The sequence below is a fragment of the Thermobia domestica genome, chromosome 3 (genome assembly GCF_964235325.1).
Source record: "Thermobia domestica chromosome 3, izTheDome1.hap1.1, whole genome shotgun sequence".
Taxonomy (NCBI): domain Eukaryota; kingdom Metazoa; phylum Arthropoda; class Insecta; order Zygentoma; family Lepismatidae; genus Thermobia; species Thermobia domestica.
Genome location: NC_137456.1, coordinates 205,612,250 through 205,637,559, shown reverse-complemented (window position 1 = coordinate 205,637,559; position 25,310 = coordinate 205,612,250). Strand labels below are relative to the sequence as shown.

Here is a 25,310-nt window from a genome sequence, read left to right as displayed (position 1 = left end):
CCTCAACACTAATGATGAATGTGAACTAAGGTCCGACCACAACCTTACAAAATGGCCTACCTGTGGTTAGCTGCACAGATTTTAAACATAAATTTGAGATTTCAAATACAAGAAGTCAGAAGGTGAAGTTCCCTAATGCATGCAGAAAGGAAGTGCTACTTCACCAAGAAGAAAGCTGATCTCGTTCCCTCATTTATTCGGTAACTAAGTGCTAAGTTCTTGAGAAACTGCCTTCTTGGTGTAGAGTTCTCTTGATTAGTATTTTATCGAAACACAATATAGGCGTTTATTCCAGAAATGTTTATCAGTATATAGAACAAACACAGTGGCGGTCTGCGTACATTTCTACCTACGTCATATTCTGCGCACATTGCATCTGTGACATCTACCCGTCTTTTCGTTCTGTCGTAAGATCTTACAATTTCATGTTTTCTACTATCACAGGTTTCACTGTCAATATTGTCATGGTGGCACATTGACGAAAGTAACACTTCTCCCTTTCTACGGAACATAAAAAGGTATGGGCAGTTTTGAAGCTCAGTTTCACTGTTATAGAACTAACATGTTGAAAAGTGTCGTCAAAGTCCGAATCATCGTCCGAAAAATCCTATTCCTACAGGTCATTGTTTTCAGTCAAATTTCTTGTTTCTTCTACAGTCAATTTCTTTGACATTGTCTACAAAACACAAATTACGAGTGTCACAACGAAATTTTCAATCAATGCTTTCTATGTTACGCGATCACACGGGTGGTGTCTGACAGGCACACAACAAAAACAATATCTTCCCGCTCACAGACAACCCAAGCACGAAATATACAAATGTGAGCAATTGACTCTCGGCAATCGCAAAGGAAGGTAGATTGAGTAACACAATAGTATCTATCTGTCATCTATTGAGAAAACAAAAATATATTCTTACTGCTTGCTGCGTGCTTCTCAGGCACAACCCGTGTACTGAAGGGTTATGTGACGGTCGCGTGAACGTGCAAGATGAATAAAGAAGCAGATGTTCTCGTACACCAGAAGAGCTCCCCCTATAATTAAAGAGGCTGCACGAGCTATCGCTGAGTGTTACTGACAGAGTTGGAAGTACAAATTAATCTGTCATATGGTACAATCTACGAACATTTAAGGCTCAGAAAAGTGTGCAGCAGATGGGCACCGTAACAACTAACAGATGACCAAAAGAGAATGCGATTGGATGTATTCCTCTTACATCTTTCATGGAGAGGATGTTCCAGTTTTCATCCTTTCTCCAAAACGAAACAACATCTATGTAGTGAACGATTCACATCCATGGTGGTATCAAATGCGGTCCTGACATGATCTTGTAGTCAGGATTCCACCTTTTATCGCAAGGATTTTAACAAATAGATTTTCCACCTAAACAAATGCCTCAATGGAGGTCATATAGTGCATAATTGTCATAGAGGCGACTAGTGCCTAAAATAGTGGGAAATGTATCTTCAAAATACATATAAATATTCTCTTTATATCTAGTATCAACAATATACCTGGAGTGGAAACTCTATGTTAAAAGATATAGCGCTGTTGTATCACTATTTGTCAAAAATTTACCTCATTCAAGTTCATTTGTTTCAATATCATGCTACCTTACTTATCGTTTGTCTAACGTTTTAATAATGAGGGTGTGATGTTGAGGTCAAATATTTATCAACTACTTATATTGCCCAATGATATTCCATCAGCCATCTTAGCTTATTTTACCACATTATGTATTACTGACCTGGTATTATGCCAGATTACGGTAGGGAAGTTGAGTGTGAATTTATTATGAGTCTGAGTGAGTCTTATTTAAATGTGAGTCTTATTTACACATTTTTCTGGGCATTACTGGCATATGTGGCCCTAAATCCGTCACATATGAAGGATAACGGCTCTAGGCGAGCACACTATCCGCTGAAGGGAAAGGAAGAAAGGAAGCTGTGTAGTACCTATATATTAGGACTCTCTCAGCACTTCCCTGGTGTGAATGAGGAAAACCCATAAAAAACCTCACTCACGGTGGCTGGGCTGAGAAAGGCGTTACATTTTCAACCGAATGTTCTCACGCGGAATAGAACATAGGATCGCTAAGTCAAGTGTTAAAATTTAGACCTAGTGATCGTCCCACATTCAAATATTATTCACTTCGGTATAATTCGGTATTTTCAGTTTGATTCAGTATTTCGGCATATTGTATTTTGGTATTAGTTATACCTAGATTTCGATTTTTAAAAATACTGTAACCGATTTCGATATAAAGGTATTTTTAAGAGTTCTATCCGTTGTAGTAGCTCAATTTTTCACATATTTTTTCACCTTTTTTCATTTTGTTTGTTGCAAATGAATAATATTTGGTAATTTCATTCTTGAGTAATTCTTTTCTTTTTTCTTATTCTCCTGTTGTATCCAGCAAGCCTTATTATCAGCGCAAGAGCTAGTTAATCTTGAACTCTTGAACTATTGCCCTCTCTGAGCCTTTTGGCAATTAAGATAAACAAATCTTCATTCTTCCCGTTGAACAACCAGAAGATTGAAACTTAATGGAAACATATATAGAAAAAGTGCTTTATTATTATTGATATTTTTGGTTTTGGGTTCTTTTAAGAAGGGTTTGATTTAATTCTATGGTTTTTGCTTTTACTATCGAAGCAAGATAAGGAAGTATATTAATTTTCATTAACTGGAATGTCTTGTTAGTGTATGTGCTATCATTGTGATGGTGACATTATTTAATATATAACTATATGTTTGTATAACTAATATGTATAATAATTCCAATATTCAAATGTACTCTACGTTTCCCGAGTTGAATGAGGACACACACACAAACACACACACACATTCACACACAGTATACAAGAACAACATTGCTCTTCAGCCCACAACTATGCCTGCGCTCAACGTTCCACGTCTTTTGCTTATCTCAGATGATGTGTACCAACCACTCTACTTTTAAAGATCAGAACGACTTCTTTGATGCCCCCAAATGGGCTTTTACTGCGTACGCATATATTAATGTTTATCCTCCTGCCATGTGCAATCCAATCACCATTTTTTAAAGAGATTTTATTACTCTAGACTTGCGGGAGATCCTACTTACTCGTAAGTGTGACCTCTGAACTTTTGTGTCGAGTTACAATTTTGCTGCCGGCTCGTGAATTGGTATCGTGCGCCTCTTTAAACTAGACACATTGTTTAGCCTATACAATCTTGTTTCATGTAAAGATGGCTTTATTTTCCCAAAAAACGGAAAAAGGAAAATAATTTTTCCGGAAACCGAAAAATTAAAAATGGAAGATGTTTTCCGGGAAAACAGAAGACGGAACATTTTCCGCAAAAATGAAAACGGGAAATTTTTCGGAAAAGCGGAAAACAGAAATGTGAATTCTGGAAACCGGAAAACAACTTTTCCGGAAATGGCTATTCCTAGTTTCAAGTGCCTCAGCAGCTTACACTCAATGCTACTTTTGGATTCTATACACTGGTAGCAATACGCAATTACTTAGGTATGGTTAATTCCAGGCAACTTTCTTACACTTTAAGATTCCGCAGTTATCTAGGGAATACCATATCCTTTACACCACTACCATGTATCAAGGTATTATTTTTATTTCTACACTGAGTGCTTACTGAATTGCGACCACCTCTATACCTAACACGGTGTGGCCAGTAGCTGAGCTGATTACATGACCATCCCGACTGGTAGAATTGGAGAGAAATACCACTATCGAGGCTACATGTTGGCAGACAGCACATTGTTATAATAAGGAGGGCAGGATTTATCCGCATTCCAATAGAGCATGATTGTGGGTACTCGAGCAATAGGTGCGTCAATGACCCAGACAGCGATACTTGTCGGATGCGCCCGTTCCTGTGTAGTGCAGGTGTACAAGGAATGGGAAGAAAATGGGCTAAGTATCTCCAAGAGACGGAACTGCAGGGGCGTACGGGAGTTCAAAATATGGGGCGAGCGTAGCGGTAAACACCTCATGACAGCTAAACGAATCATCAGTGACCGGGAATTAAGTGATCAACACAGTGGTGGATGCAAAACAGGCATATCCCACGCAACTATACGGCGTATACTGGCCCGCATGAAGTTCCACAGCAGACAACCCAATCGTTACCCACTCTTTACGACTCTTCACCGCCGACATCGTTGCGCTTGGAGACAGGAACACGCTAATTGGACTGTGAATGATTGAAAAAGGGTGTGTTGGCCCGATAAATTATAGTTTGTGTTGCTCCTCTCGGACGGATGTATGCATGTGTGGCGCCAATAGCACGAACTTAGGGACCCCTTATGCATGGTGCGTACTGTACAGACAGTCCTGGGCGGCTGTATGATTTGGGTATGCTTCTGTTGGCATGACTGGGAGCGTTGCCCGACATCCACAGTGAGACATCCATTGTGTACCTGCAAGTGTTATAGGACACAACACTTCTACCCACAGGAAGACGGTATTTTCCAGGAGACAATACACAGTGCCACGACCCCAGGATTGTATTTGCTTGGCTTAAGGAACATTCCACGGAGCTGCAGCATATGAATTTACCCCCCAGGTCACCGGATCTTAATCATATAGAACACTTATGGATGTTGTGGAATGAGATCTTCCCACCATGACGCCTGCACCGACATTTATGGGCTCATTGTGGGATTACATCAGAAATATATGGTATCAGATCCCCGTGGAAACATATCAGCAACCAGGGGCGGATCCAGGATATGATGAAGGGAGGAGCTAAACCATATTTTGCCGTTTTATCCAGTGTAAAGCAGGATTGAAGCCCATTTTATCCAGTGTATATCTGAGCGTCAAGGGGGGGGCTATAGCCCCTATAGCCCCCCATTGGATCCGCCACTATCAGCAACTACTGGAAATTCATTCCAGGTTATGTACAGATTGTCCTCTGAGCAAAAGGTGGACCAACAAAATATTAGGTAGGTGGTCGCAATTCAATGAGCACTCAGTGTAAATTTTCGTAATATTCTCTAAAGTATGTTGGAATTCTCTAAAATACATAAAAAAGGAGAGAAGGAGAAAATATAACCTTATAATCTGATAAGTGACGTAGATAATATGGCTTGTATATTTTCCTGTATTTTTTCTAAGGTCCTTCTCCTAAATATTTCATATCAAACATACAGTGTTCACATTTATTTAAACACGATTATATTTGAAAAACCAACTATCTACACAAACACACCTGAGTTTCAGTAAATACGAGACTTCGTCCTGGCGCACCACCAACTTTCTCAGGCATCCACGTACTCACAACGACAGGTTTTACAACATCAAAGTCATGATCCAAACAGGGCTGCGAATACTGCAAGGGATCACCATCAGCGTGTTCGCGGTAAACATCACGGTCGTCACTTAGCTGCATTGAAATCGGAGGAATGACAACAATTTGATTCCATGGCACAAATACTGTTCTTGTAAGTGGTTTGAAAGGATTGCGTTGGAACTGTAATGTCACGGCTCCTCCCCCATTTACTAAAACATCAAACCTGAAATAAATTTAAAAAACATTAATCATCCAAAAAAATTAAATGCATTTAAAATTGAATTCATTTAGTCATATAACTAGCTTTAAATACGTATTTGAAATTCCTATTTTTTAAGAGAAGATACACAAACTCAAAATAAAGCACAATGAAAAGTAAATGTCTCTGATTCACTCGTTAATAGTCAAGGAAAATTGCAGGTAATGCTAAAACTTTAACATTTATTTGAAAATGCTTTATTTTGAAAATGTACATTTATTTAAGAACGCAATTCAGATCGTTCTTAACATGTATGTGTATGTATTGAAAGGTATATTTGACACATTACACTTCAAATTACAGGCTATCTCAATGAACATTATTTTACTTCTTGTAGCATTTGTCGAGAAAATAAGTTTCTGTATTTCCAGGTGGTTCTCACTTATGTGGTGGTTCACACTATATGTATGACAGTTTAAACATTTCTAAGAGAGAGTGTTCATAGAGACTTAAATATATATTCTCCGTAGGCACTGCTATGTAGATACGTAAATGGTTAGCACTCATGTCTTTCATGCAAATTTGATTCAAGTCCCATTTTTCTTGAGTGTAAATGTGTTTTGGTTTTCATATTAACTTTAAGTCTACTATCTACGTTTAATATATCTTTGGTATTGGAAAGGAACAGCAAACAAACAAACAAACAAAAAAAGTACGAAACGCAAACACTCTGAGATATCTCATACAACTTGCCTCAGATACCTGCACATGTAGTTTGGTGTTTTCTATAGATAGAATATATAACGACAAATGATGACTAATGACATCTACGATGAAAAAGAACACCATATATACGGCATTTTACTTTAGGATATTGAAAGATGCCTCACTGATTGTTAAAATATAAACATCTTTTTATAGTAAAACAGTTCATTGCATTAACTTAAGCACTAATTTCGTATGATTTCCGGAAGACAACATGTCATGCTTTTAAAGAGCAGCTATAAAGCGTTCCAGACTTTCTTCCAAGGTCATTACTTGTGACGAAACATGGTGCTATTCTTACGATCCCGAAACTAAACATCAATCAAGTCAGCGGAAGACACCATAGTCATCTTGATCCTCCTAAAGTTCGTCAAGTGAAATCAAACATCAGGACGATGCTCATTTTTTTTTTTTTTTTTTTTTTGATCTGGAGGGATAGTGGATTGGAAGTTAACTCCGCCAGGTCAGACTGTTGATCAAGCTTTCTATTTAGAGATTCTAAAAGGGCTGCGAAATAATGTGTGATAAAAAGGTCTGATTTGTGACAAACGGAAGACTGTTTTTTCACCACGACAATATACTTGTTTATACAACCATCCCAGTTTTGGCAAAAAAAAATAGTATAACTCGCTTGTCTCACGTCCCTTATTCACCTAATTTCGCTCCATGCGACTTTATTTTGTTAACGCAAATGAAGTAGAACATAAAAGAACAGCGATTTGATGACGTAGAAGAAGAGATTCAGCTATAAAAACGGGTGAGTTCGGAAAATGTTTCCAAGAATGGAATCAGATTGGGCAAATGTATTGTCATGAAGAGTACTTCGAAGGTGATAAGATTGTTCATTAATAAATAAACAGCTTTTAAAAAATCCGTTTTAGTTAGGTACTCCCTCGTATACTGTATCCTATACATTATTTATATTGAACATACGCAGGCACGTACCTAGGAATTCGTAAAGGGTCCGTGACATGAAATACTGTGGTTATCACATCAGGAGCTCGATCAATCTAAACTATTTTACTGGCAAAATATATTGGTTTACTAGGACAATAAAATGAGGATATGTAAGTAAGTTTTAATAACAAACTATGAAGAAATCTCGAGTAAAAGAATAAAACAAAGTATTGAAAAAAAAATTACAATATTTACGTTCCTTCCTTTGTTCATTCAAATGTAACAATTTTCTTTTCATTATGATCTCAACTATTATAAAAAGAACATATCCAATAATGTCTTGTAAAATATTTTACAATATTTTCGTTCCTTTCTCTGTTAAATCAAATGTTAACAGAACTTTCTTTCCACATAACTTTTTTGTTTTCATTACTCCGTTAACTACTGCCTGTTCCAAATGACAGGTTAAAGGAGCAGTAGAAAATTGTTTCTGAAATAACATGTTTGATACTACAGGGAAGCGATGACGGAAAATCATCATTAAAAATGTCCACATTGTTGCAGAACGGCACTATGCTTTTGAAAGCTTGAAATTTCCTTAACTAGTAGCAGAAATACTGAGAATTCCGTAACTTTTTTAGAAATTTCAAATTTCCTGACTTTTCCAGGATATCCCACATATTCGCCACCATATATTGCAATTAATACAAATTTCCCATCAGCGGCGCAAATCTGTCTTCAACATTGGGGGGTGGGGGGACGGGTAAGACAGTTCCCATATATATGTATATATACAGTGGAGGATCCAGGATATGATCAAGGGAGGGGCTAAACCATAGTTTGCCGCTTTATTCACTGTAAAGCAGGATTGAAGCGCATTTTATCCAGTGCATACCTGAGCATATAGCTATATACAGGGTGTTAATGAACTATACCGACAAACTTTAAGAGGTGATTACTTACATCAAAATAAGAGAAAAAGTTCATATGAACCTATGGTGAAAAGTGCATAGTTTCAGAGCTAGGGCTGTCCAAAATAACCAAAAAGCCAAATTTCAAGAGGCCCTATTTCGAATTCCAGAAATTATGGATGGTGGTTCTTATCAGCGTAAAGGAAGTCACGCATACGCAATCCAAGAATGCATATTTCATTATTGTTCAATGGGTGTACAGATTATTCCCTGGCGGGTGAAATTCCCAGACATGCCATCAACTGAATTTTGAGATATGCTCTTACTTTATAATTGGTCCAAAGTAAGCAAACGATAAGCCTTGATAGCAGTGAACACGGAATCATTTGGCGCGATGTCGGAAGTGTGAAGGATCATGAGGAACACGGTCTCTCATACTCGGGAAAACGCATGGTGCGATGTTTTCTTTCATGCTTATAAGTGAAGAAAACGTGAAATATACTGTGGCGAAATACATATCATCACACGTTATTCCGAACAGAAAGAAACATAGAGCTTCCGGTTCCTAACATTTCCGCCTTCCCTCCGAAGCATTGGATGTCCATTGTTGTCAAGGTTTACCTCTTGCCTACTTTGGACCCTTCTTGAAATCAGGGATATCTGAAAATTCTATTGAAAACATATCTGATAATTACACCCTGTAGGAATACCCTCTACACCTATTGACAATTGATGAAATATGCACTTTTGGATGTTGTATGCGTGGCTTCCTTTACGCTGATAAGAACCACCATCCATAATTTCTGGAATTCGAAATAGGGCCTATTGAAATTTAGCTTTTTGGCGATTTTGGACAGCCCTAGCTCTGAAACTATGTACTTTTCGCCATAGGTCCATATGAACTTTTTCTCTTATTTTGATGTAAGTAATCACCTCTTACAGTTTGTCGGTATAGTTCATTAACACCCTATATATATATATATATATAGGATAGAAGGGAGAATTGGATGGCGGGGCTAATTGCGCGGAAAACTTTTTAAAAAATGTATATTTTGCATTTCAGTATATTTTTATGGAATTTAATTACACCCAAATATTGGGTGGGTAGATGTTGATAAGAAAAAAAACTTTGATGAATTTTGAGACGGTGTAGTAATGACACAAAAAAACAAAAACTGATTTGATTGAGAAATGATATATTTGAAACCGAGTTTCAGGTTTGTATGGGTTTTGGTTTGAGTCACAGTAAATCGCGCATCTGTAAATGTTTTGAGCCAGATTTTTTACTGCTTCTTAAAAACATCATAAGGATGCTGCTGTGAATCCTCACTGTGAGGCAGTTAAAATTTTGTTAAAATTTGTACCTTCCAATTATCCCCAGGGGGTAATTGAGCGCATGATGTGGGGGTAAATGGGCGGAAAGCATTAAGTGAACATTTTTTTGGTTGCAATTCATTTAAGTGCTATGTTATCTTTGTGTTTTGTGGTGTAAACTTTTCATTCATTGTGCTTATTTAGTTATTTTATTCAACTTTGGCCTCCAGTGGCCGTTGCGTATGCCAATATTGCTGATGCTGTAAATAGGACCTGTTTATCAATCCAGAGTCCCAACACATGTTCTATTGTAATAGTTTATAATTATTTAGTGTTAGTCTGATTACCTTCTCCTATGCTTGTTTGAGTATCAGGGCCTGTTCTCTTGTTTTCCTTTTTTTTTTTTCGTTTTTGGCCAAAGTTTTTACCGGTTATATTATTTTTTTTTTCGTATGTGACACATTTTGGATTAAATTCACAAGACAATATATTATGCTATAAATAATAACTGGAAGGCTTGAAAAGGCATTCAAATATCTTTGAGATTTAGAAATAAATTACTCCTTATTTCACGTAAACAAAGACATAATTTTTTTTTCTAGGCTACATAAAACTATTAGTTCTTACAAGTTGTATACATCAAATGAAAGCATGAGCTTTCTTCATTTACACCCAATCACCCTCACGGGTTTATGTGCAATGGTCTTAATCGTTTTGCAATCAGACCAACAACAATAAAGATGTTGCAACATCAAAAGTAAAGATGCCGAAAGTTTACCACTACCACAGTAGGTGTAGAAGAACCTGCAACATACAATTAGTTCTTAAAAACTTGAAAAACATATATAACCTGTAAGGAAAAAAAGGATGAAAAAACATACCTCCCAATTCTTCCCTTCTATCCTATACATTTAGCGATATTCAAAATATTTATGCTTATTCTGTGTTGTGGAGGATCAGGAGAACAGAGTTGTCTTCAACATTGGGAGGCGGCAGATTAGTGGCTTATTCTGGGGGAACATCAATTTCATCTCACTTTTTTTGTGTGTGCCAATCGGACACAAATCATCACATTTCTCTCCAATAAACATATTTCAAATCGGATTATTGGGGGGACAATCCCTCCAGTCCCAAGATTGGTGGGGACATGCCCCCTCATTCCCCCGGGATTTGCGCCATTGCTCCTCATAAGAAAGGGTAAGCAAAAGCTTGCTGTAGCTTTTTATTTTTAACGCTGATTCTTCTTTTTGTCGTTTCCTTTTGTTCAATCCTTCCCTAATTTTTTCATTTCTGGTTTCGAAGGTGGTACGGACCTCCGGACCCACTTGGCTACGTGCCTGATATAGGTATGAAGAAACACAAGTATGGTACTTTCTTAAAAAACACTATTCACTAAGCATCTAGTCTCTTTCAGAAAACACGTCTTTAGTGAGAACTGAACTTGATGGACTACGAAATTTTCTCTTTCTAACTGAAAGGAGATGTGGGTATTGAAATCGTTTTCTTTTTCACTATGCAAGCAATTATCGGTACGAGCAATTGGTAGTTTGAATAAGTATTTTTATAGTTCAATCATGTCAGCTACGGTCGGGTTTCAATATTTAAAGACTGTTCCGTTTCCTCATCGAAAGCCACTTCATATTGGTGAAGAAAATAGTTAAATCGTTTTTGGAAGTGGAATCGCATTTTAACAAGAGAATCAAATGAAACAGATTCTAACCTGACTTCCAAAAGAACAAAAAGTATGTTTTGAGACTTTCCTCCATACTTCCCAAATAAAGATTATAAATTGAGATTGATTTGAGATAAATTTGTGATTTTCCTTTATGTATCTAATTCTTAACATTTTTTCAGAATGTAGATAAAGAATGTCTGAAAAATCCTTTAGGCCTACTTTTATATTCCAATATCAAAAAATAAACATTGATGTCAGAATGAAGAAAATCAGTAGCATGTGTGTTTTTTACACGAAAATCGACACAATCTCCGATTTGACGATTCCCTTGTTAAATAGTAATTCTTGCACCCTACAAAAGGTGGTGAAATAATACAAGAGAACTAATCGAAATAAAATAATGTTATTCAGGACAAAATTTCAATTTTTTTAAAATTAGAGTTTAGATACTATTTCCGTTGATCGATAATCCTAGTGGTAGTGATTTAAAGTGTCAGAACGTACCTAATCTCTTCACAAATACTAACTTGTGACGTAGCCTGTAGACCAAACGCGTCACTCTTTTTTTAAAAGTAATACTTAATTCATTGAGAGTTGAACCAAAAAGGAGAAAGTGTAGTACTTGGTGCTGTAGTCCATGGAATATAGAAATTACAAAAAATTGAATGGCAGTGAAAGTAGTACATAAGATCAGCAAAAGATTGTTGGATATTTTCAACACCCTGAGAAAGCACTAAATGAACCAAATGTCTGTGGTTGTACCAGGCACGTAGCCAAGGGGTGTGTCCAGGGGGTCCGGACCCCCCCCTTCGGATCCAGAAATGAAAAATATTAAGGAAAGATGAAACAAAAAGAAACAAGAAAAAAATGAATCAGCGTCAAAAATATAAAGCTACAGCAAATGTTAGGTTACTCCTTCTTTTGAGAAGCTTTGTGTGGAGGAAACTGGGGGTGGGGTCAAGTTGAAAATGGATATTATTGTAACGAAGCATTCCGAATTTCATCTATCTCCTTGCTACTCCTATGGACTACAAGTGACGATCGATAAACAGGTTCGATAAGATAGACTCTCCAACTAAAGAAATGCTCAGAATCGCTAATAATATGAGCCATTTTGAATTTCGCAGCAACAGTAATCCATTTTACAGGATGTTTTTACTCCCGAAACAGATCTTGTTGCTATCCTTGACGGCATTAAACGAAGATAAGAAAAAGAAGAAATAATAAAGTAGAACCGAGTTCGAATGACCTTGGAAGCCTATGTCTTTTTCAGTACTCTTTTATATTCTTTTACTCAAGATTTCTTCAGAGTTTTTTTATTAAAATATTTACTAACATATCCTCATTTTATTGTCCTAAAAGAATAATATGGGTATGTTGTCAGTAAAATAGTTTAGATTGATCGATCCCCTAGTATTTCATGTCACGTCCAACCCCCCCATTACGAAATCCTGGCCAAACGAACGAATGCATGTTGCCATTAAAACAGTTTACAAGATCGAGCCTCTGGTGTGATAACCACAGTATTTCATCACGGACCCCCCCCCTATTGCGGAATCCTGACTACGTGCCTGCTTGGACTAAAGAAGACAGACCGAGGCAAGGACGTCCAAATACCATGCGGACCAGCAGCAGATAAATGCATGAAGGCCCATATTCAGCAAAAACTGGCGATTAAACAGTTTGTAATGAATCAATATGCACTTATAAAAGCATTCATATGCATAGTGGCATGAAGTTGCGAAGAGGAGCACCGGTCACTTCTTCACGCCCAATTGAAGATCTAATTGAAGTTAAAACATAACACTTTTTGTAACGTTACGCTCAGAATATATATTGAAAAATTTTCACAGAAAAAAATTATCACGACTGAAGAGTCTCTCAAACGTCAGAATAAACATGCGTATAATAAGGGGCTCGTGACAGTGGTTCAAGGGTCACTCAACCTCTCTATCCTGCTTCCGCCGTGGTGTGGTGGAATGTGCCTACGACGAGTCCATCTATATCTATTTCTGTGAAAAATGCATGAAAGCCTTTGCTGAAGAAAACAAAAAGATATTGTTGAAACTGGTATCAGGCCTTTAAAATACGTTTTAATCCAGTAGTTCCAGCTCGTGAGTCGCGAGACACTTGTGTATAGACTGTAATGCTACAAATCAGAATTTAAAAATCATGAAGTTTTTAATAATTAGTAATTAGTAGGGCCCGGATAATTATGTACTAAAAACAATGAAAATATGTACATATATATGTACATAAAACCTCAATAATATGTAATAAAACCCTTCCAAAAGAGCAAAATATGTAAAATGAAAATACCAGCATTTTCTATTACGTTTTCTATATTTGATGTGGTAAATACAATATTTATTCAATTACAATGTTTACTACCTGTTACTTTTCCAGCTTGATCTCCGCAACACTAAGAAACAGAATATGTTTCAAATTTTCAGTCAGAAAACTTATTTTTTTATCGCGTATAAAAGAGTTTCTATGCACTAAATGGTCGTTTCACTTCACACAAAGTCTTGCTGCATATTTATAGTTTCAGAAATCATCCAAAGGTCGTTCAACTGTACATTACGGGAGAATTCTAGAACACTGGCCCGCCTACCTGTACAACAGATAGTAACCTACCTTAACATAGCCTAACCTCTCTAATCTCTAATTAATCTTAATTAACCTTATTTAGGAAGGATTTTTTACGAAAACTTTGTTTATGCCATTGTACATCTAATGAGCGTCCAGCGTTATAGAACCTTCTCGTACATTACACACTCAAAACATTTTAGTAAAAAATATCGTGAAGAACAAAACATTCTCAATTAATCTTTTCACTATTTCAACAGTCGATCTCTGTAACAGTAAGGAACGAAAATGTGTTTCAAATTTTCAAACACAAAATCTCTCCTGGTATCACGCAACAGAGCTTTTTATTGACTGAACGATCGTTCAACATTACACGAATTAATTGGTGCATACTTAAACTTGCACAAATCAGAAGGTGCGTGTTCAATAGCCACGACATGGATTTAGCTTCACTTAACACTCCACTAATAACATACATTGTCTTATAGCCTGGATTTTTCTCCAAAACGAAAGCTATCTTCTTATTCAATGCATCCCCAACCGGTCCTTTCACACATACCAGAGAACCAACTGTTGAGAGAACAATTTCAAGATTGTCTGAAAAGGTAGATGATGATTTCACCAAGGATTAAATAGTACTACTGAGACATGAAAAATTGCTCTGAATGTAGGAAATATCATGCTTCAACTTCCCGTCATCAAACATTTGTTTCGCTATTTCTATGGAAGATGCATCCTCAGAATCAACATGTAACACTTGTTTCACTGCATCAAAGTTCGTAACATAGTAACACACAGCATCAATCCAGCTTCCCCACTTCGTTAGTACCGGCTGAGGAGGAAGAGGTAGTTCAGGGAACAGTTCTTTAAATTTCTCAACTCTACTGGGAGCCTTCAAAAATACCTTCTTTATATTTGAAATTAATGCATCCACTTGTGAAAATCTAGAACGAACAAATTTTGCAACACGATGAAATGCGTGGGCAAGACAAGTTAGATGTAACAGCTTCGGATACAATACTTGCAAAGCTTCTGCAGCTTTGCACATGTACGGTGCTGCATCAGTCCGTAGAAGGAAGACATTGTTATGCTTGATACCATCAGGCCACAAAAGTCCCATAGCATCATTAAAGAGTTTTGCAATGGCCTGATATTTGCATCGCGGCAACAAATCACTAGTTAACAGGATAGGCTAGCTGACTTCATTGTCTTTCAACAAACCTATTACAACATTACCAACATGTCGCCCCTCTACATCAGTTGTTTCGTCAATTGACACCCAAATAGGACCATCATCGCTTTCCCCACGAATCGAGTTCATTGTTTCCATATATAAATCAGGCACGTAATGATGTCTGATTCTAGATTCATCTGGAACTGTTTCGTGTGTGTATTGTTGCAGAAATTCACGAAGTACTCTATTGTTTAGTTTCCAAATAGGGATATCAGCACATACCACAGCACGGCACAGATTAGGGATGGTATCGAGACGAGACGAGACGAGACTTTGTACAGTCTCGGTCTCGTCTCGGTTGATAAATAACGATCTCGGTCTCGGTCTCGTCTCGAGTAAAAAATCACAGTCTCGGTCTCGGTCTCGTCTCGGTCAACAGATGCTTGTCTCGATCTCGGTCTCGGTCTCGAGTACCAAATCTCGGTCTCGTCTCGAAAGTCTCGAAATAAATAGTGTGAAATTAAAATAGTGAAAGTATTATTCTCGTACAGTCTGTCGTTTCCGCTTATTTTTTCCTTTCATTTTGACTTAGAATTATGGTATGGTGTACCTCTTCATAGCTAATTTGCTAGTGCTAATGCTTTCCATGCGCGTATGCCAGGTTCAATGATCAGTGGGTATATCACCCTAAAACCCTAATAGAACCCATATTTCACTTTCAGCAATAGACTTTGTCTCATATAGCCTCAGAACTACCTATACAATTAAACTCTAATTAATTAACTCCAGTACTATACAGTAGTTTATTTCCTTCCTTTAAATCAGAATTGTTCAATACCTCCTAACGGATAACGCAACACATAGCAGCACGAATGTATTAATTCGTACCGAAATTGAAACTTTACAATTTCTCATTATTCAATACATAGTGCTTTGACTGTAATTTTAAAAACAGAATATAACGTTCATTATCTTAACAAATAGGGTAAAGTATTACTACAATATACGTATTTTGTTTGAAATTGATGAAATGCTTTATTACATCTCCGTGTTTAATTGACACTTTATAACACGAACGTCCTGAACCTTCTGGTGGGAGCTACTACACTCATCTTTGCTATGTGAGGTCTCGAGTTGGATCACAAAACAAGTTAGATTCAAAGTCCGATGCTTCGCATAGTTCGCGTCTCATTTTAAGTGCATTCTGTTCTTATACTAGTTCATAAGGTCGTAATGCATTACGTAAGCACATATCCAGTGCCGTAACATAGATTAATCTTATTCTTGAGCTCTCAATGGTGCATGCAATCTTTATTCGAGAAAACTAATCTTGCGTTTATTACGTTGAAATTTTATATTAATTGAAAATTAGTTGCAAAACATGGACATACATATTATATAAGTATATAAAATAGGTAATTCGAGTTATCTGTATCTATTTTTTCTCACTCGCCAAAACAAGCGATTCTTAACTTTCTAGTTTTCTTTTGTATTAATTTTCGTAGTTTTGCTGCAACATGATGGATTGAATAGTCAAAAATACTTTTTTCCATCTATGATTTTCATTAAATTTTGGATCCATTTTTACCCTACCTTACCTAGTAAAAGTAATATATTTAGTCTTAGTTGAGGAACCAGTTTTTCGCTTCTGTAAAATTACGAAATTATGACTTGCTTTAGTTTACCTCCGAGGTCCAGATATAATGAAATCCTCACCATCATCATAATCAACCATTATCAATTCATTGCTGGATGAAGGTCTTCCCAAGTCTTCTCCACAACTAACTAACGGGCAATTCTTTTCCAGGTTACTCCTCCAGTGGCTCTTGACTTCGTCACACCTTCTTGTATGCGGAGGTTTCCTAGGCTGTTTTTGTCTCGTAGTATCCAGTCTAGAATTCTTTTTGTCGTCCGTCGATCATAATTTCTTCTTGCAATACGTCCAGCACACTTTCCAGCTCATATTAAATTATTTCATTAGCACCATCAGTATTCATTTCTTGGGCTACAAATAGTTCGAATTCGCTACTTTCGGAGTACAGACACGCTACTTTTTAATCATCGGACCCGACAACACTGACTGAATGATTTAAATCAACACAATGTGAGGACCCCATTTGGTCTAGCGGCTACAACTCTTGATTTCGGTTCGCGTGGTCCCGAGTTCGATTTCCGGTAGGGGTAAATTTGAACGACCGAAGTGGTTCGGATTCCACTATAATTATTAGCTCCACGTCTCCTTTAGCCGCCCTAGCATAACTGTGGGACGTTAAACTAAAACAAAACAAAACAAAAGTGAACACTGTGTATTACTAACTGTAAGTTCTTGAATAATTGCATATAGCTATATGGTATGGATCGTGTTTGAGGTGGTCGGTGGTCAAACTAAAGCGAGTGAAATGTCATTAAGGTGCAATTAGAACTTTTAATTAAGCACGATCTTAATCTAAAGTGTACACCAAGCCTAAGTAGGGATGAATTCAGGGGGTAGCCCGGGAGGGAATTTCTCCCCCGAAGAAAATTTATTCCCCCCCCGGAGAAATTCTCAAAATTTCAATCACAAAATGTAGAAATTACTTCACCCAAACTCCCTTGCCCCGAGGAGTTCATATTCCCCCCCGGGTGAAAATGACTGAATTCAACACTGGGCCTAAGGCTTAAGGGGAACAACCAGTGTTACTGAAAATGTATCAGTTACCGGTACTTAATCTCAGTTACAATTTGCATTTATATATATTGCTGGAACGAAGATTTAAACATTAACATTATAAGTAGCCAAAATGACTATGAAAAACACCGTCTCTTGAAAGCATTCTTGCACCATAAAACAAGTTACGAGTAATTTTAAAATATTTTGCGGTTTATCTACCTTATTTGCACATATTTAGAATAATATTTAGCTATCTATTTAAGTGGGCAACACTGCTTAAAATAATGTAACTGCGACTAGTAATTAAAACCACCAAAAACTGTTGTAATGTTATAGAAGCAAAGGAAAGCAATAATCATTATTAAAAATTAATAAAAATGCGTCATTTTAAGCAGTATAACAATCACTACCAATGTGTTTGGTATCTCTGAAGCGATTTGAAATAACAATTGTTGTAAATGGCGTTATAAGCATTTAAGTCTTTTGGACTCTATTTGAAGTCTGCATGATGAGACGTGATATGTCAGCGCGTTTTCGAAGTAAAGTCTTTAGAAACATTTAAATTTTCCGTTTCTTGTAACTTTGTTCCTTCATTCATTCGAAATATATTATACCAAGATCACAGTATTTGACGCTAAGGTACAGTTGATGCGCATTGCACCGTCCATGCCATTTGAATTATTAGAGATTTCCAAGCTACATAAATAATGTATGTTCTATTGTGGTTTTGTTAAATAACTAAATATGTAATACTTTACGTAGCGCAATTTGAGAAAATACAACTTTATTTTGCTTTAGCAACATTGCTTGTTTATTGCAGAGTATCAAGAAGAATTTCCCAACTTGGTACAAAATTTCAGCATTTTTAATATATATATATATATATATAGCAGATCCTAGGGGAGGGCTATAGGGACTATAGCCCCCCCTTAACGCTCAGGTATGCACTGGATAAAATGGGCTTCAATCCTACTTTCTTTACACTGGATAAAGCGGTAAACCATGGTTTAGCCCCTCCCTTGATCATATACTGTGTCCGCGCCTATATATACATATATATATATAGCATGGCCCATTTTAATCTTTCCACGGGGATATCTCGAAAACGGTTGAACATAATGAACCGAACAAAAACTCAAATAGTAAATACCATGGGGCACACCGAATGGTGTTGTCGCGGCGCCTCCCGGGGCCGCCTTTCATGGGGTACCAGGGCCAAACTTTAAAATTTTAAATGGAAACATGGGACGAGTAATACCTCGTTCTATAGATCTTTAAAAAGTAAAAAGTGTTGTTGCAAAAGATTTTTCTTATCGGTCACCGTTTTCAAAATGGAAGCCAAGACATGGTGCCTGTATTATATAAAACGTCCAGTACCACTAGACCCCTAATAAGAAAATAGTTGGAGATAAATGAACAGAATAAAACTCGTATAGGAAAGCACAGAGGGTATTTATCATTCCACGGCTCGAATATAATGCAACGTAGAAAAAGATTATTAAAGTATAATTGACATGATGCAAAAGAGGAAATGATAGAAAATGAGCTTTCCGATTTCTGTCCGTAAGTAGGTAAAGCGGGAATGAATGGTAAAATCTCAAATGAGAACCTCACTTTTTATTTGCAATTGATATGGTTTGTCTGAAACACTTGTGTATACAAATGACTGGTACTATAACGAATAAAAATAAAGTGAAATAAGGTGAATAAAAATAAGGTAAAATTCAAGTTTAACAACATTTTACCCGCCCCTTTGCCTCTGATAATTTAACGCATTGCGTGCAAGATTTTTGGGACATATTTGGATCAGTATGTACCGTTTCGTTACTAAGAATCGCAACTGAAATTACCGTTGAAAGTTATTCGGAATGTAACTGTGGACATCTCAGTGAAACTCATATTTTACCACATGCAATAAGACAGAAGGAAAAGAAGCGAACGAATATCAAGCAGACGACTGTTGTACAAAACCAACGTTTGTAAACATTCTTCTAAAATTGCATTGTTCGACAAATTTTTTTCGCATTTCAGTTGATTCATTTTTGCATCAAACTATTGCCTGCAATCAAAATGGAAGGTACCATTTAACAAGAATTTTACATACTTACTCCCATTACAGAGACATTTATATCTTATAAAAACACATTTCAAATAACTTTGTTTCGTAGATACAATTTGCAAAAACTAAGGCTCTCATTTGCAATTTCACCGATCCTTCGCGCTTCACTCACTTACGGAGTGAGGTTGGAGCGATTATTTTCTAGGAGTTAGATTTCTTTCTTTCCATTATGGCACTTTCACTCTGATCATCTTTTCGACTGTTGCAACATTCCCGAGCTATAAAATGGTAAATACCCTCTGTGGTTTCCTATTCGATATTTGTTCTGGTGTTTTCATATTAGTGATACTGGACGTTTTACCGGATGCAGCTACCATGTTTTGGTGGTCATTTTGAAAATGTTGACCCATATGAACAATCTTTTGCAACAGCACTCTTTAGTTTTTAAAGATATGTCGAACGAAGTATCATTCACCCCATGTTTCCATTTACAATTTTCAAGTTGCGCCCTGGGCCCTGGGCCCTGGGCCTGAAGGGTGGCCCTGGGAGTCTCTGCGACAATATCAATCGATGTGCCACATGACATTTTCTATTTGAGTTTCTGTTCGGTTCATTTATGTTCAACCGTGTTCATATCAGTGGTACTGCATGTTTTACTGTATCTGATAGAGGCAACATCTCTTGGCGGCCATTTTGAATACAGTGCCCGATATGAAAGATATTTTGCCACAACGCTTTTTAGTTTTTCAAGATCCATCGAACGAGGTGCCACTCACCCCTTGCTTCCATTTAAAATTAAAGTTGGGCCCCGGGAACCCATGCAGGGCGGACCTGGGTGGCACCGCGACCATATATATATATATATATATATATATATATATATATATATATAGAGAGAGAGAGAGAGAGAGAGAGAGAGAGAGAGACAGAGAGAGAGGGGAGGGAGGGAAAGAGAGAGAGAGAGAATTCTATTCGCATCAGCAGTGGATTTTGTTGAGGAACGAGTGAGAAACATTTGCGTTGTACGTGCAATGCAAAAAATTATCACAAATTTATTTCGGGAGGGGTTTGAGCCCGATAACCACCCCTAAATACGCCACTGTACATCAGTCAACCGTTCTCATATTGTCTAACACAGCAACGAAACAAATTTTGAGTGAAGGCAATTTTAGTATTTATCAATATCAATATTCGAGACGAGACCGAGACTTTCGAGACTGACCTAAGTCTCGTCTCGGTCTCGTCTCGATTTATAGAGGTCTGTCTCGGTCTCGGTCTCGTCTCGGTATTTAAAAGTCCGTCTCGGTCTCGGTCTCGTCTCGGTATATAAAAGTCCGTCTCGGTCTCGGTCTCGGTACCATCCCTAGCACAGATCACTTGAAAACTGAGACTTCCGTGGCCCTGGACTACTTTGAGCTTGAGATTCAGTTACTAGCAACTGCTTTTGTGGTTTAGGTTTTGAAGCTTGGGTCTGATGGCGTGATGTGGATATGTGTTGCACAACTTGGGAATGTTGAGCGCATGAGACACCCTTCTCACAAACCTGGCAATAAAGCACTTTTCCATCTGTGGAAAAATGCTCAAACTCTTCCGTGAAATGCTTAAGTCTTATTGACAACGGGGTTTTGTCCTTTGGCATCTTTGAAACAGGATTTGCTGACAGCACAGGAGATTAAATATTCAATAAAATAGCTCACACTTTCCCTACGGCATGCGTTGTGGCTGAAGGCGCTTCACTTTTGTAAATCAAGAGTCCAGCCTTACCAATTGCGTGAATGCAAACTTCCCCATCTGATTTAATATTTTTCGCCGAAGGAAAATATTAGTGGGGCGAGTTTGCGACAAAAACACGATAGGCAATCGTAAAGCCGCGTCGCGATAGTAATTCGATTGAATTATTAATCTCACGTAAGGATGTGAGCGCTACTACCGCGACCGAGAGTGTATGATTGCTAATCAAATCAGGTTGTGTCCAACTCTCTCTACCAATCCGCCAAACTACGCTTCAATACTATTTTAAAAGGGTGAAACGCAGTGAAACAATAAATAAATAAGTAAATAAATAAAAATTAAAAATTAAAAATAAAGCAAGCACTTTAAATTCAAAGAGAGGTGAGTGTTTTCTTCTTTTCAAAGTCTATTGTTGAACAGTTTTTGTATGAAAATCCCTATAAAACATGAAAATATCAAGAAATATGTAAAATTATGTGCTCATGAGTAAAATATGTAATTATATGTACATAAATGTAAAATATGTAAATATATGTACTTTCAAATGGGTGTTTTTAGGCACTATGGGTCACAAATGACATTATTACCCTTATTTGGTATAAAAATATAACCCCTACAAAAGTATGTAATTAAATAATTATCCGGGCCCTAGTAATTAGTTACAACCAATTTTGAGACAGACTGTAGCAGTCAACGCCTTCAGCCACAATGCTCTGCTCAATACTACATAGAATCAATACTCTATAGAAGCATAAGCTGTTACAATATAGAATTTATATTCTCATTAATAAAAAATCAAACAAGTGTGTCGCGATATTGTGGGTATTCAGTAAAATGTGGGTCAAAAAGTTTGCAAACCACTGCTTTATTCAATAACAAATGGCGGAGCTTCCAAGAGGATGTTACACTGAATTGTAAGGTAAACAAAACCCTCACATGGTTCGCTAGAATATCTCACTGCCAGACTTCATTTCGCCAGATTACTGGCCTTCTTCAAACCAAGATTTTAACCTTTGGGCTATAAGTAATAGGCAGTGATTAAAGGAGGGTCAGCAACAATAACCATGTCACCCCTGACAGCCTAATGAAAGGAGTGACAAGATTTCCTTCGTTATAGTGCGTAAAGCCAGTAGTTGCCACAGATTGTAGTCATGTGTGAAAACCTATGATCATTGCCTCCTGAATTTTTAAAAGGGGTTCGGTTCTTCGATTGAATTGTATTGGATTTGAGTTTAGCTCCCGTTCAGTAGCGAGGCTATATGCGACTTGGGCCTACAGCTTACGTGGGATACGAACCACATACGCTCTGCCGGGAATGGAATCCGGATCTTCCACGCATAAAATGTGCGTACGCTATCCACATTACCACGAAGGAGCTCTTCGGTTCTTCGAAATACAACTCAAAACATATTAGAGTTGCCTACTTACACACTACAATATTTAAGATATTTACACTTGTTCATAAAGTTATGTAATGCGCATAAATAATTTTTGTTTGATATGAATTGTTATATGGACCAAAGTGTATACATTCGCAACATTGTTTGTATGTCGGTATTTGCACACAGGAAAAAATCCTGCGTGGGTTTTTGTAGATGAAGACCATTTTGACCAATAAGTCCCTATTTCTGCATCTCAATGCCTGTGAATAACATGTGAATAAATGCCTATATTTAAGATTCATTCATTTGTGTAAATCTAATAAACATAATGGCATGAAAACTGTAATTATGAATAGATTAGGTAAAGAAAAAAGTTATACACAATGTAATATTTAGAAATATTATAGTTAATTAGAAATATTACTGTAACTGAAATATGTGTAATTGAAATATTGTTATTGAAATAGAAAAACATAATTACATAAATTCTCACGGATGCGGATAATATTTTGAATAGGTGGAAATTTTTGACAATCCGCTAAACATGCAGCCATAAAATTATATGTTTGTAATGAAAGTGAAATACATAAAACAGCATGATATATTCCAGAGCGCAACAGAACAAAAATAGAAATTACTGTAAAGAAATTAAAGAAACTCAAAACTCCGAGAATATACGAAATTGACCCTGAGTTAATTTTAGCTGGAGGGGAAAAATTGAGGAACGAGATATTCAAATTCTTTTTCTTCATCTGAAGAAAGTAGGAATTGCCCCAAGAATCAATCATTGTACCAATTCACAATAAAATCTGATTAAAATAATTACCTAGGTATCTTTCTTCTGCCAATATTTTATAAAATTACCTCAAATATTCTCTTAGCAAGATGGACCCATATCCCAGATGAAATTATTGGAAATTATCAGTGCAAATTTAGGCGAAATCTATATACTATCGACCAAATATTTATTATTCGCCAATTACTCTAAAACAAATGGGATTACAACATCCCTAAATACATAAATTATTAATTTCAGAAAGACCTTCGAATCAGTTAAGACGGAAATATTGTAAACTTCTTATCAAAGTAGTTATACCAAGAAAGCTAGTTAGATTAATTAAGATATATTTAAGTGAAACCGAAAAAGAAGTCCGAGTAGAGAAGTACGGACAGGAGGTACGTACGTTGTGATCATTATTGTACACTCCGCATCAAAAAAAAATAATAATAAAATAAAAAAATAAAATAAAATAAAAAAAATGCGACAGCTAACGCCGTGCAGTTAGGTCACCCAATATATACCTTCTTATTCCATAATCGTGTCAGGTAAAGAGACCCCCTGTCTCTCTTCCTTTCTTCTCATTCATATTAAAATTAGCTAACAACATGAGCGCAATTCTAATTTCAAACTACACAAGTATTAGTTTCGATAAAATGAAATAAAATCGAGACGAAACAAGATTCATAGGGTGATGTAGGGGAAACAGAAACACACACAATGAAAAATTGAAACAAATAAATGTCTATTACACAGAGATTCAGAAATGAGGCAGAGAGAGAGTAAGAGAGAGAGAGAGAGAGAGGAAGAGAGAAGAAGAAAAATAAAAGGAAGAACAGATAAAACCGTAGAATTTAAACGTAGTAAGAAAAGAACCTAACATTATGAAGTTCCGTTTCCAGAAATCCAACAATAATGCAGAAATAATGTTTGTTTTTACATATTTTTCAGAATTATTCGAATATATAGAGGATGCTTTAAATATTCATTATGTCACTTTCATAATGGATATCATACTCAATTTCAAGTAGAACTGTAGATCTCCGAGACACATCTAGGATAATGCCAAAAGTTTAACATACATGCTTTGTTTCCGCGTGGTTCGATTGCAAATTCGGTAGTGTTCATTAGATGTACTAATCCAAAATACATTCTACTACGCCCAGTAGATAGCGTTGGTCATATCCTCCATTTCAGACTACTAATACAAATTGAACAAAAACAAAAACGAAACGAAAAGAAAAGAAAAAGAAGGAAAGAAAGAGAAAATTGAAGAGTGCTATTTTACTGTTAAATTTCTATCAGAAATGCCCTATATTAAAAGTCCAAACTGTATTGTAATGAAAAGTTACAAATGTTCGAAAGGAAAAGTTTATGCTCCTGATAGATGTAGCATGTTTCAAATTTCAACGTGAATAAAACACATTGAATTATAGGATGGAAACAAATTTTGTGTCGAACTAGTATATAAATAAAATTTTGTTTTCAAATAATCAAAGAAGTTACCATTTCTAGTCTTTTCCGAAGATTTATCTGTTCCGAACATCCAGCATTGATTTCATCTCTTCTGGATATAACGTAATTTGCATATACACATATAGAATGAACATGCTAAGAGCTCAAACGGATCATGGTGTCAGTCGGATGATGTTGGTTAGGTTATAGACCACATTTGGGTCGAGGATTGAAATCCGTAAGGACCCGGTAATTCGACTGAGACTCGGTAACCCAGAGGATAAAAAAGAGATTTTGACCTATTCCGTTGCGTTTAAACAGTATTTCTGTCAGAGATGACCAGGACTGGAGATGTTATCCCCAGAGCACGAAAAACACGACGCCGAAGTTCCCAGTTAATTAGATTCTCCAGACCAGGTATATCGGGCTCTT

General features: G+C 36.7%; 1 protein-coding gene across 6 annotated transcripts in view; it reads right to left on the bottom strand.

Moving 5' to 3' along the window:
- Ten-a (Teneurin-a transmembrane protein) overlaps positions 1 to 25,310 on the bottom strand; it is a 1,171,522-nt gene that overhangs the window by 107,133 nt on the left and 1,039,079 nt on the right. For all 6 annotated transcript variants that reach the window (XM_081752112.1, XM_081752114.1, XM_081752113.1 and 3 more), the window contains one exon: positions 5,219 to 5,522. In XM_081752112.1, the coding sequence (XP_081608238.1) occupies positions 5,219 to 5,522 (304 nt within the window). The remainder of the gene's footprint in view (positions 1 to 5,218; positions 5,523 to 25,310) is intronic.